Raw genomic sequence first — 14,396 nt, 5'->3', positions numbered from 1 at the left:
GAGTTACCAGCCCCAGGAAATTCAGGGAAATGTAATTGAGAACAAATTATCTCTTTAATTACTTTTGACCAAATCAATAAGAGCCACAGAATAGAAAGCATGATGACTGCCACCTGGTAGAGGACAAAACAAAAACTGAAAGTTACTACAAAGCTCGGTCATGTTAAGACCAATGAACTTTTCTCTTACAGGAAGAAAGAAAAAGAGTTAAGGATATTGGTTCAATAAATAAGCAGTGCATACAAAAGTTAATAATTGATCCTGGCCAACACACACTGTTCTCAGCTGTGAAGACTGTTAACACGTTACTTGAATTTCAAACTGTCCAGTCACCACTTCAGGATTAGCAAAACAAAAAGCACCACCTGTTTCTCTCTGAACTTCTGCAGTTTCTCCCACACTTTCTTTTTATCTACCAAACAGCAATGTAGGAATTATTTGCTGTTGCAGTTTAAGGCATAGCGCTTATTCTTGTATTAATAAACAGATCAAGATCCTACATCTCCTTTGGCTTCGTTCAACAGACGAGTAGCAACAGTCACACCTGGAGGTCACAGAGGTGTAGCCAAACACAGCTGGCTTTCAGCACAATGGACTATCTGCAAGCAAGGCAGAGATGGAGGGACCACAAGGGCTACTCTGGCATCCAAGAGCAGTGAAGACTCCAGAACCTGTTTACCTGTAGTACCTGCAGGGTCCCCATTACTTCAGCAATTTACTGCCTAAAATATTAATGGTCGCAATATGCTGGTCAGTATATATGTCAGTCTGTATATATGAAGGATGAAGGTACAACCAGGTAAGTGACTTGTCCCTGGTCACACAGAATACACACACAAAGGGCATGGAATTGAAAGCAGGTCTCTGAAGCTCGAAAGCTCACCTCTTGACTTGAGCTAGAAGTCTAATTCCACAGTCTGACTCAATCTTTCAGCACATCTGACTATCACTGAAGAAAACTAAAGGAGGCAGATTTCTGAATATCTCCTTTTTTCTCAGCCAGGTTTTAATTTAATATGCCACAACTGTTGATCATGTGGATGCTGAACATCAAATTAAAGTGAATACCAGGTGTACTGTTAGCACCTCACTCTCTTCCCTTTTCTCTGTGCCCTCCACCACTCCTCATGGACCTTAAGATCTTCGGTTTCAAGCAGTTCCTTTAAAAGTCTTGGCATTCGTATGTGAGCAGGACAGTGTAGTTACTCCATAAGTTTACAGAGTAAAAGAAACTGTATTTTGATATGACCTTCCCCCCACACCCCCCAAGCCTTCTAGTCAGGAGTTACTTTAACTGGCAAGGGCAAAAGACTGCAAAATGCTAAACTGGCTCTAGAGACTGAGACAAAGTAAAGCAATGTGCAACAATCTTCGTGCTGCCCTGTGCTGACTGAAAGGCTTAAAAGAATGTTTCCCAGAAGTGCAGTTAGAATGAATAAAAACAGAGGCTCTACAAACAAACAAAAAAGTAAAGGCAGCTTTGGATGATGGAGATACCTCACCTCTTTTTAAATAGCGAGCTGTCCTTTTGAGCTGTAGCATTTCCCTAGCAGTAACTGATTACTTCTTCCCCTCCTGCCCAGCTTATACCTTAAAACCATATACAGAGTAAGTCCTTCACTCAGGGGGTAATTCGTCATTCCACTTTGCCAATGCCAATTTAATGTGTAATCCTTACACACTGGACAGAAGAGGCAGGGCAGTGATGAAGGAACAATCCAGCAAATAAAGTGCATGAAGATTTGGGCCTTTTCTTCTCAAAGGCCACAGTCGTGTTAGCAAGAATTTCGGAATAATTCTTAATTCAATATTACAGCACTTTTCCCCCGTGGCAATATATGTCATGTTTTTGAATAGGTCTGATTCAAGGCAGACATACAAAAACAGTTGATTTGCTTTTTCAGTGAAACAGACCTGACTTCTACGAAAAGAACCATCACTGGCCCAGAAAAATCTTCAGCACAACGAGCTACTTCCTATATCATTGTCAGACCTACCATGGAAAAAATTCAAGTGACAATGTCTTACAGACATACACTGAGATACGTTATACAGCCTGAGGTAAAAGAAACTCACTTCAGAGTCTTTCAAGTTGCTGTAGCCCATTTAGAGAACAAAGATTTGGGGCCAAAAGCAGTACCATTACTGCATCTATTCCTCCTGAAATACATTATCTGAGAAACAGTGGGAACAAACATGCAACACTCCTACTGGTTTTGTCAATAAATAGCAAATCTCATTCTGTACAGACTTAATTGAGCATTTTTCATAATATCTACATTCATTTCAAACTCCAACAACAGAAGAAAACACATTATAGTACAATATGACAAACTTTATAGCACAATTTGCTCAAACAACAGCTGGCCTAGTACGTCAGAAGGAAAGAAGGAAAGAGTTGGCTGTGTTTTCTCAAGCACGTTGTTTCAAACAAGCTAGGATATTAGAACTTCCTTGATCTTAAGAAAGAAGGTTTTTTTTTGTAGTAGGTATGAGGACACAAAAACTATTGAGAGAATGAGCAACTAATTATCCTGAAGCTGGCCTGTAGAAGGAATTGGGGATGCATAAGCAAGCCCAGCTTTGCCTCATGCAGAGTTCAGAATTATCAGTTTTATGTGGCTGATCTTACTGATGTCTTAGGAAAACCTGATAGCTTACGTTCATAAGGTTTATTAGAATTCAGTTCCTGTAAATGAGTAAAAATTTTAAGGAGGAAATTTTTCCAAGCCCTTTCTTGTACTTTGAGTTAAATTACTAGCTGCTAGGCTCCTGATTATGGAAGCCAGCTGTGTGTCCACCTAGCACTTATTTCTGGTATGGCCCAATCTGGAGGTATATATACACACGTATATTTAAAAAATAGTATACATTCTCTACGTTATTTAAATTTTCCAATACTAATTGCACTACTACAGAGGTACACTCAGGAGAGGTAAGAGAATCATCTAGGATCAGTGCATATGGGGCAAACAGGGCAGCTGTTTGGGACACACCAGCCTCCTGCAGCAGCCACAGGGGGGTTCCTGGACTTCCAACTTAGCACACTGTCATGCCACCTGAGTTGATTCCTCTTTTGAGCAGCTCCCATGTAGATAAAGTCTGAAAGCTTTCTAATGTGAATGATGACTTCAAATCCTCAGAGGGGAGTAAGGTGTAATCTCTGGGCAGCCTGATGCCAACATGGCTCATGCCCTGCATGTAAGACCAAGGTGATTTGCAGAAAATTCTTAAAGGAGGACAGGCAGGACCAGTGGGAGCTTGGAACAGCAATGACATGGAAAAACATGTCTGTTGCATAAAGTGTCTTTAGCTTCCAGAGCTCTATGCCACTCATTATTCACAAATAGCATCTACAAAACTTTAAACTCTGCAGTCAAACATTTATTTTGATATCACAACTAACAACTTTGGGGAAAAGTGGTCATTGGTGTCTAATCTTGAGCTTTTTTGGGGAAAAAAGAAGAAAACACATTATATCCAGTTCAGGGAGAAGGAAGGTTGGGGGGATTCTTCTCTCTGCCCCCCCAGACAGAGAAGACTCACTGACTAGGAAATATAAAACCCTACAAAGGGTAGAGAAGTTTAGCAACAATAATTCTCTTCTGCCATCGCAGCACTTTATAGTATTATTAAAAGGGATGCAGATTGCTAGCTATGCCTGGAAAGATAATATTCTAATGCACAAATTCCTATTAGAAATTCTCTCCTCTAAGAATTCAGACACGTTAATCAGAATCTCTAAACTGACTGACAAATACAATGTTGGTTGGTGTTACTCTGCATGCGGTGCTATACCTAATTTCAGGATATGACCTTCCATATGGGGTAGGCAGACAATGAGAATAATATAGTATGATCATTATGGAGTTTATCTATCATTTTAATTTTGAAAGACAAAACAATTTGAAAAAACTTCTGTATTTATTTTGCACACTGTCTAATCTTTTGGATATTCCAAATCATACTTTAAAAAACTCAGATGATTGAGTTGGTATAATGAGAAATTTAATGACCTGTAAAATGAACAGAGCGCATCTGCCAGCCCTAAAAAAGTCATCTTTTCACCACATACACATCACAATATGGGACTGACAGTTCTAGTCTACTTTTCCAAGCAGCCACTCTTGTTACTTCCTTAAAACAAATATGGATTTAAAAATGCTGACATATTTCTTCACATTTTTCTAGTGTTTTCAACTTTCAGAAGGAACATTCAAAGAGTATTCGCTGGTTACGATATACACGGACATTCTACCCACCTAAACTGAAAACAAATGTTACAAGTAAAAAGATAAGCAACTTCTGAACCATTGGTAATTTCACTCAAGTCTATGTTTTTTAAAGGGTCAAACTCTGCTGGAATAAAGTTCCTGACTAAATTTACATTTTGACAGGGATAAATACAGTCCATACCGTGACAGCAACATGAAGGGTACCCACAGTCCAGCTGGCACCAACTTTGTCCGTCACAAACATGGACCACATCAAGAAAAGAATTATTAGCTATGTTTTTTGCAAGATCAGAGTACCCTTTAGCTCTAAGACAAAGCCCTAAGTGCCCTTGATAGCTACATTAAGGTCCTAGCAAACAGCTCTGCATGGGTTTTAGGCATAACATACTGAACAAAAAAGGGATTTTTAGTAACTCATACTAAAACACTAGCAAGCATGCACACCTCACTTATATCTGGTGTTGGCTGGCTCATCATATGAAGCTAACTAGCATTCTTTCATAGATTTGACTACATTATCTGCTAATAAGCCCTATACTATTTTATCTGTGACTTAAAAGAAAAAAAAAATGGATTAATATTTAGGAACTCCCAAATTGCTAACATTTGACACAAATAAGGGAGTAAGCCACAGCTAAGCCACAAAAACTTGACTTTCCAGAGGACAGCTATTTTCAGAAACATTTTGTGATAGCCATGCCAGCTGCACACACAGACTGCATTGCATCTGTGGCCCATTCTCCTTAAGCACTGTCTTTGTTTTGATTTCCTATTTTGTATTCCATTAGTTTTAGGGCTGTATGTCATTCTGCCATTAAATCACTGTTTTCAAGCAATAGTGTCTTCTAGTTGACCTCAGAGCAAGACAGGACAAAGACTTCCATTCATACAATTTGCCAGTACAGCCAATAGGTGATGGAAAGCCTTGCTCTAGAGCCCGTATCTTACGTAGCCAACTCATACTGACTTCCCAATTACTGCCACGCATCAATTCAGACCTCAGACACCTCATGTAAGTGATACAAGCTAACAGTATTTGATGAGAACAGCTAGAAATGAAATACTCAAAAGGAGAAAAAGTTACAGACAGTATTTTACCAGAAGCAACTTGTTTAAAACAGAAAGATTCAAATGCTTCTGATGAGCTAAATGAAATGGCAAGGTGCCTATTTAGAAAACAATTTTTTTTTCTAATTATTTTTTTTTTTAGAATCTGCATTCACTAAAAGATGAACTAAACTTACTGTCAAGCAAGGGTGATTTCTGAATGTCAGACAGCAAAGTTGAATGAATTCAGTACTTCCAAGCCTTTAGAAAAAAGCCAGGAGGAAAAGAAAAAAAAAAGCTTTGTTCTGACGAATCTGGAAATGGATCATTAGGATACAGCCAGGGTGTAATTTCTCATTTTTCATGGATTAGCATCATTGTTTGCAGTGCAGGCTGTTGCATAGTGACACAAGCTCTATATAGGGTGACAAGAAGCACACCCAAACAATTTCAAGAACACAGCAGTGCCTCGGATAGGAGCTTAAAGTCAGTTTATTTTACAGAAATCCACCTCCGAGCTTTGCCAATGAACGACGGCAGCATTTCTCAGGGCAGAGCTCGCGGGTGAAGTGCCTGAGAACCCTCCAGCGACGACACAGCTGTCTGCATGGAGGATTCAGCTCCCTGAACTGTGATGAGCAATTTGTCTCACAGCTTTGATCTGTTGTCAGTTTAGCAGATACTGACCCCAAGAATTCATTTCTAACATTTCAGGGGAACCTAACCAAAAAAAATTGAAGCAGCGTGTGGTATACCTGTAGTTAACCTATCACCTGCTGATGGTGGTAAAAGAAAAAATAAATGTGCTTCTGTTATATGACAAAGGCTTTCAGTTTCTTGAATGCTTAAATATTTGAGCCCAACACATAAAGCATCAACAAGGTAAAGCAGCATAAAGGTCAGCACTGAAGTAAATACATTAAGGATGAAGGATTGCAGTGCAAGGACTGCTCTAACAAGTGAAGAACCACACAATTTCATCCCCCCAGAAGCTCCACAGGCATTAGCTCAAGGCCAAAGACACAGCAAAGCGCACTCATTGGGATGAGAAAGGGCCAGAGACTTCAGTGGGCTCTGTAATTTACTGTAACCTACCTTTAATTGCAGCACAGAAAACATTACCAAAAACAAACAAACAAACAAAAACAAACACACACCAGTTTTGCAGTCTCTTTAGTGCAGAGATGTAGACTGTTACCTGGAGCCCAATGCAACATAGCGAGAATTTGTCTTTTATGAGTTAAAAGGTAAAAATTATCCTTAAAGTTAAAATTAGTAATGGATGCAGTGTACAAATGAGCGATTAAAATTAACATCACAACTGCTTCATGAAGCACCTTTTGACCCATAAATGAAATTGTGTGGGTGTGAATGAAGTCAGACCATGGTCTGGCAGTGTTTCACCTGAGGAACTGTGCCTTACTCCATGATTAACCCACAGAGATAGGTAGAGAGATGGAATATCTGAGGACTGTACACTAACAGGGACTTCAGAATCCTTCTTTCATAATGCTCAGATTAGCACAGAGGCCATGAAAACCTTTTAGCTGTAAGTCATTGAGGAATTATGTCAAAACTGGTCTTAATACATTGGAGAGGACAAAAAACAGTGTTCCAAAACAGTACCCCAAACAAAGTCAATGCCCAGTTTCCACACAACGTAACTCTTTTTTCCAACCAAAAGAATCCACAATAACATTACAGCTCCTACCTCTTTTCCCTGTATCCTGCTTTTGAGCTCTTATGTAAAGTGTGACAGTTATATAGCTACCCAATTAACTTCGCTATTGTCCCCTAAAAACACTCTCCATCTTTGCTCTCCTTTTGTGCAAATGGCATAACGTTAATTTAATGGAAAGGCCACATTATACTACAAGGAGTGTAGTGACATTCCATTATGTCCTCCCCCTGCTTACCATCCTCCCCCCATTGCTTCTGTGCATTTAACACTTCCCACGGACATCACATGAATAATGAGAAGTGACTCTAGCCACACACAGGGTTGCTTTCTACTGCTTGTAATTTAAGACATCATTCTACAGTGTCAAGGAAAGCAAAATACCATCGATCTGATTTTGTACACAAAAGGTTGTCCTTCGTAAGTAAAATTCAAGCTTTAAATCCTATAATTTCCCCCTCACTACTGACCACCTTCATTTGCTTTGCCTGCAGGAGAAACTCCAATTTCAGAACTCGCTTCAACACTTCCACATTCTCATCAACTTACCCCAAAGTTGTTTCTCTCTGTTATGAGAAGGATACTTTCTCCTCTGCTCTTCTTCCATGCAGAATCTGGGGGGAATTAGCATGCTGTCCTGGCTAAACTTGTTTAAATTGTTGTCTGCCCATCTGAGCTTGCCTTCCCTTTTTCTACTGGATACATTATTCTTCATGACTCTATCCTAAACACTCAGGTAGTATTGCTCTGCCAGCCATGGCTAGCCACAGCCTGCTGACATGGCCCCTACATTCTGCAAAATGTTTTTGGCATCATTTAGGATGTGCAACTGATCTCTATATACACGTCCTTCCTACAAAAAAGCACAACCCAACCTATCTACAAACTTAGTCCTACACATAGTTCTTATTTCTTTTTTTTTTTTAATGTGGCTATAAAAATTTCCACATTGTTCATGCTCCCCCTCCCCTAATTAAATAACTACTTCCTACTAGTGATCACATGCACAGAGAGGTTCATAAAAAATGCCACATACAAAAAAGAGCGCAGCTTTTCCCATCTAAAATGTTTTCTTACTTTCCCCGTATGCATTTCTGACATAGCTCCACTGAACATGGCATTAGGGAAATCCTCCACTGCCCAGTAAGATCAGCATTAACACCCCTTTGTGCTCTCAGAGCAATACAGAGGAACATAAACCAAAAACTCATCCATGAATTACAAGCAGTGTTAACCTTAGTGTCCACCGCAAAGTTCTAAACAGAATAAATTGCACCCACAAACAGTGACAACCATTTATTTCTTACATAGCACTTCCAGTTAAATCTCAAAGTGTTTTATGAAACATCTTTTTCCCCATTCTCACCCCAAAATAACCATTTGACCAAGTGCTTCCAGATAGCAAAGGACACTTAATTGGCCACACTTGTGGGGAGCACAAGATTCTTCAAATGGGATGAAGAGTCTATTCCTTTCATTCTGTAACTTACAGAGTATTTGTATGCACTATTTAGGAGAAACAGACATTAAACCCACTAAAAAACTTCATGTTTTGAATATTTGCAGGGAAACATCACCTTTCAAACGCACTTCTCTCCTGCCCCAGGCACGGTATTGCAGATCGATTCCCAAAGCTAGGTGAGCAATGCAATTTGCTAAAATGACAACTGAAATGTAATCACACAAGTGTAATGCACCATGACTGTACCAGCAGCCTGGCATTTGGCAAGTTTACTAAAACCTTAATAACAATGCATTATTACATTTGCTATGCTTCCCCTAATTCATTATGGAAGCAGCCTTTAGGAATAGAAATTGAACTTTTGAAACTGATTAGACTGTTTTGCATTTAATAGCACAGAAATTGTGTGGACCACGCAGGTTAGCTGCTATTCCAGAGATATGTCAAACTCATTCAGCAATCATAAAGCTTTTATTTCTATCGCACACAGCATTCTCCGGTAGTTCTGCTCAGGTCAGGAGTACCACCTAACATCTAATATTCATGTCATAAAGTAAAGCCAAATTAAAAAAACATCAGTTTTGGAAACATATTGCCCTGATCTCCAGTCTCACTTGTATCACCATTTTTGTGTTTCACACTCTAAGAGATAAAACAAGGAGTCCTGTGAGAACAAGCAAGAGCTCAGGATCAGATAATTCTTCACTGTAGTACCAGATTCACTGTTTTCTATATGCAATTAGCTAAGATAAATCACTTCTATGATTTTGTTGAAATTTCACACTGTCTGAATAAGAAGTTCCAAGATATTTCTTAAGTTTCTTCTAAACCTAATCTAAATCATAAATAAGTTTTCTCTTTTTATTTAATTTCATTTGTTTTTAATAAAAAAAGACTAAAGCACAGCATTTCTTAGCTGCATACGTGAGACCTGGGTTCATCAAATGACCACAGATTGGTTACCCAATTCAGAAAGCATTAGGAATGCCACTGAATCCGTGTGATCTGGCCAGACCAGCTTCCCTATTCTGGGGATACTGGTAAGACAACCACCACTAATGTTTTCCTGCTCTTCCCAGAGCGATAAGGAATTATGACTGACCTTCACATGGCTGGCAGCAAAAAAGGTTCCCTGCATTCTAAATTCTGCCTTGCAATACTTTTTTTCAGTCTTCTGGGAAGTGAGGTATTAGATTGGAAACTGACAGATCTTTAACTGGAGCAGTAACAAATAACATCAGTGTAATTTCTCTCTTGAAAGAAATTGCTCCATTTTCTTCTCCAGTTTCCAGCTTAAAACCTTTCATTGCTGATGCTGTTGTCAGTCTTATCTGGTGATCTATTTACCTAAAGCACACAATTACAGTATAGATTTTTATGACAAGTACAGAGCAGGCTTTGACACTAATAACACTGAAGATTTTGTGGACTTGGATTGTTTTTAGGGCTTGGTCAGGAAAGCCAACTTTCTCCCACGTAAAAAGTCAACAAGTCACCACAGAGGTTTTACAAATTAATTTGTCATAGCAATTAAGGGAAAGAAGCTATATAAACATGATAAAAGATGACTAACATCACCATGCATTGTTACATTAAAGAATAAGAAAAAAAGACCTTTAACACGTTGCTCTGAACACTTACAAAAAAAAAATCAAAAATACTGTCTGGAAAGCTACACTCTTTGACTGTTAACGAGTCAGCGCTGTCTGCAATGCATGCCCGGCCTTTGAGAATGGGGGGAAAAAACATCTCAGACAAAACTAACTTGCAATTATTTGTAAGGGAAGCTTGAAGGGTTCCATCACGCTATGTGGGCACGGACACCTACTGACAACGCAGAACCAGGCAGCCACTCCCTCCCAGGCCAGGGAATTTTGATAGGCAAGAACTTAAAAACTGTCGGGAAGCTGCTTGGTGTAGCTGCTCTGGTTAAAATGCATGACCCTTTCAACTTCTCAGGATACTTCTCCACTTGCTGAGCTTCCCCCCTCCCTTTGTGGTACCACTAGAAGTTTGGAAGGGGGTTACTTTGTTCCATCAGGCTGCACGGGAAAGAAATTCTTTCACTGCGCGGACCCAGCTTTACTTAGTACTTGTATTGTAAAACAGATGCTGTACTCCCTGTGTGACCACAGGACAGCAGATTTTCCAATGCAACAGAACTTTCAAATACCAGGCTTCAGCTGTCAAATTTACTTAATACAGACACAAAAAGCATCAATGAACATATCGCTTTTCTAAACACGTTTGTTGTCATCACGTATATGCATAGAAAGGATTTTAAACATGCAATTACTACATATCCAACGTCCACATCATTTTGTGTAACTACCCCAGCACACTTATTACGCAAATATTTTTAGCTCTTAAGATCTTATTTTTGATAATACCAGCTTACAAAGTGTAATCTGCTGGCAGATATTAGCACACCCAAGTCCCATTGAACCCACAGGCCTTTTATCATCATCTTGCAGTTTACGAAAAAAATTTATTCACCACTGCAAATCATCAGCTGTAGTTCTTGCTGAGGAAAACATTAACTCAGAAAGCAGAGATGAGTACAAATGCAATAATTAAGGAGAGCATGTTTCTTAACACTAGGAATATTATGCTCTCAGACACCTGTAATTAGACACATCCAGTAGACCTACAATCTTCTCAAGGTGTTCTGAATAGTACAGAGACTGCTGGGGTGGGTGGCAATGGGGGTAAAAAACCCATAACCTGTGTTTTTGCTATATATGAAGTATTTTTCAAATAGGCAGTAGGAATACGTTGTTTGTTTGTTTTAGTATCTTTGAAAAAACACACTTAAATAGGTATCTGCAGAGTAGCTTCAGTAGTGAGACTTGGTGTATGAACAGCATGAAATTCAGGGCTTTCCTCAGTCTGTCCTGATGGAGGGAAGCCAAAAACTGGTCAGATTCAGTACCAAGAAAGCGTTTAGATTTTCTGACACAGTAACCAATTCCCTTTAGGGGAAAATAAAATAGTTAGTCTTGAAATATCAGGCTATCTAGTGCTTTTAGACATGCTCTCCACAAAAAGGAAGGATGTGCAATTATATCCCCCAACAGCTTCAGCTTCATGCATCTAAAGCACAAACCACACAACTACACATCTAGTGGCGTAACTGGGACACTAAGCCTAACCCTAATTATGACCCTAAAATACATGTACGGCGCTACTTTCTCCCATCAAAAAGTGCTCCCCACAGAAGCCTTTGGGTACACCTCAACTCCCTTTGGGAGCCTTTACGCACACAACACAACAGCATCTTCTCTCCTGTTCCTGCCTACCCTAAATAACAACCATACTGCTTCTGTAGCAGCTGCCAGAGAGTATCCCTTGGGCACCCCATTAGAAGGCACAGGCTCAAAGTCGCAGGGACCGAATGTGCAGATTGTGGGCTGCAGAGCCAGGAGTTACTCCTCTCTGTGCACAGAGACCACAAGGAAAACTGCTCTCTACCCAAAGGAGCACAGAAAACTCAGGTTGCTCCAGATGTCCTTGCATGAAGCAATGGCAGAATGGAAAGAAAATGGCATAATGCTCCAGTCCCATCTCAAGGATCAGCAGCTTGGTCCTTGTCCTTGGGGTTTAACAATTCCAGCTGCATTTAAAAGCAACTTGAGATAGAAAAAGACCCAGGGAGTTCACAGGTATGTAGCACCATGGAGACCAGGAGAAAATAACAATGTTCACAAACACAGGCACTCCAAGCTAATCCTGTTAGACCTTCCAGAAACTGAAATATGGACACAAAATAAAAAAGAAAATAATTAATCCACCACCACCAAAGCCATCCGTACCTACACGAATTGTCTCACAAACACATTACTCTTCATACCCTTCTTATGCTCAACTTTGAGCTTTGTGCCCTCCCCTTAACCACCACCATTTCTCATCCCTGCCTTACCCCCTGTTATCCTCATGCCCTCAGCATGATTCCTCTCCTTCAAGGACATCTCAAGATGGATCTCGTACCTTGCCCCGAATATTCTCCTTTAAGTATGCTCGTTATCCTACACTTTCCTTTTCATTCATTAATCTGCTATCATCTTTGCTCCATTTTAATTGCTCTCATGAAGAACTTTAGAAAAATTACAAAAATCAGTTCCCAAAATCATAATACACGTGTCAAAGAGGTTACACTTTACCTACAAAGACCCTACTTCCATCAAATATAAAAGCAGATTACAATTACTGACAGAAAGGCATAGAATATTTCAAACACTTCATTAAACAGAAATAGTCATTCTTCTCCCAGGAAGTAGGGGTATGCAAAGCACTTAGGAGAAAAGCCTCCTTGATTTTTTATTTTAAACACAAACAGGAAAGTTGTGCCTACCTGCACGAGCTGTCCCAAGGAGTAGAGGGTGAGTTTCTTTGGGTCTGTGTATAGAATCTCACCAAGCTCCCGGTATGGCTTCCCCATGGGGGTGAAGTGTCCCTGCGTGAATTGCTTTTGCCTCCTGTGGTAGTTTTCCCAGAACACTTGTTTTCTTGAAGGCTCACTGCTTCTGTAAATCGTCCTGCTTCTGGCCAAGACCTTCCCTTCCTTCTGAGCAATGCCAGGCAAAGCCTGAACGCGCACAAAATCCTGAGGGTTCAACACCCTAGTGGCTGCCAGCACCTTAACCCCACCGGTTTTAGCAGAGTCTGGCAACAAAGGTGCCTTGGGCCTGCCACTTTTAGCTGTGCTGGTGGCCACAGGTGCCTCAACTTTGCTGCTCTGAGGTGCAGCTGGTGCTGGCATTGCTCCTGAAGGGGGATCGCTGTGTTTTAACTCCCTATGCTATCGATAATTCCACTTTTCCAGTCATGAAAACAAACACCTGCTGCCCAAACCTCCAAGCAAGCTTTCTGCTTATCCTCCTGAGGTGTAACCCCGCAGCAGCCATCGACTAACACCCCTTTACCCCTCACTCCCCCTCACCCTGCGGAACAAACCCTGACCCTCAGGGGACCCCAAAACCCAACCTGCCTCCTGGGGAGCACCTGGCGCACCCCTCTGAAGAGCTCCACCTCACGGAAACTTTATTTTCCACCGTTTTCAGCCTCCCCCTGCCCACAGCCCCACACACAGCGAGCCCCTCACCCCTAACCCCTGTGGGGGAGCCGCCTGAGGGCCGGACCCCCCCTCAGGCCCGCCACCCCCTGAGGCAACCCTAAGGCGGCGTCGCTGCCGCGAGGAGCCGCGCGCCCGCCGTCACCCGGGAAACGCCGCGCGCACAGCGCCCCCCCACTCCCGCCGTGCACGCGCCCGAGCAGCAAACGTTGCACGGGACCGTGCACGAGGGGCCATGCAGCGAAGCCGTTGCATGGCTGAGGAACAGGCTTTGCACCAAGGAGTTTCTCCTTGGCCGCAGCACGATCGTGGCTGTTTGCAGCTGAGAAGAAACACCCCCATGCCTGGTAGCTGCCACAGCTGTGAGAAATACCACAGCAAGGTTCTGACAACTATGGAAGTGGGGTTTGGAAGCAGCATTAATGCCTAAGAACGTGCTTCTGCACCAACACAACGATGCTCCTGCATCTGAAAAAAAAGATGCTTGATTGCTCTTGCAGGCTGCAGTGCTGTTGTGCTTTGGGGTTGTGCCTAATGTGTGCCCCACTTTGTGCTGCTGCCCAGTGCATGCTTGTTTTTTATTAAAACAACAACAACAACAAAATAGCCTCAAAACCTTGAAAATTTGTGGTTTGGGGGTCAGCACATGAAGGCATTTCCACAGCAGGTGCTGGGTGCAGCCTTTGCCTGGCTCTCGGGCACATTTCTCTCCCACCCTGTTCATTGCCAGCTCCCATTCCACGAGGCATTTGGGGACAGACAGGTATGCATTTATTCCTCTTTTCCTTCCATGTCATTTCTCTGTCCAACTTACAATTTTTGGTGGCAATTTAACAGCTTTTACCAATTACAGCCCTATCTTCTTCTCTGTTGCTGCTGCAGAGGAGGAGGTTACGCTCGTCA

At 41.4% G+C, this 14,396-nt stretch overlaps 1 protein-coding gene across 2 annotated transcripts in view; it reads right to left on the bottom strand.

The window, feature by feature from the left end:
- Nucleotides 1-13,517, bottom strand: part of CCDC60 (coiled-coil domain containing 60) — a 59,115-nt gene extending 45,598 nt beyond the window's left edge. The window contains exon 1 of one of the 2 annotated variants that reach the window (XM_072024289.1): nucleotides 12,774-13,517. In XM_072024289.1, the coding sequence (XP_071880390.1) occupies nucleotides 12,774-13,181 (408 nt within the window). In that variant the 5' untranslated portion in view covers nucleotides 13,182-13,517. The remainder of the gene's footprint in view (nucleotides 1-12,773) is intronic. The other variant, XM_005026640.6, reaches the window with a different exon arrangement.
- Between the last annotated feature and the right edge of the window lie 879 nt (nucleotides 13,518-14,396).

This window comes from Anas platyrhynchos, chromosome 16, assembly GCF_047663525.1.
Source record: "Anas platyrhynchos isolate ZD024472 breed Pekin duck chromosome 16, IASCAAS_PekinDuck_T2T, whole genome shotgun sequence".
NCBI lineage: Eukaryota > Metazoa > Chordata > Aves > Anseriformes > Anatidae > Anas > Anas platyrhynchos.
The sequence above is the reverse complement of the archived record's forward strand: the minus strand, read 5'-3'. Positions and strand labels throughout refer to the sequence as shown.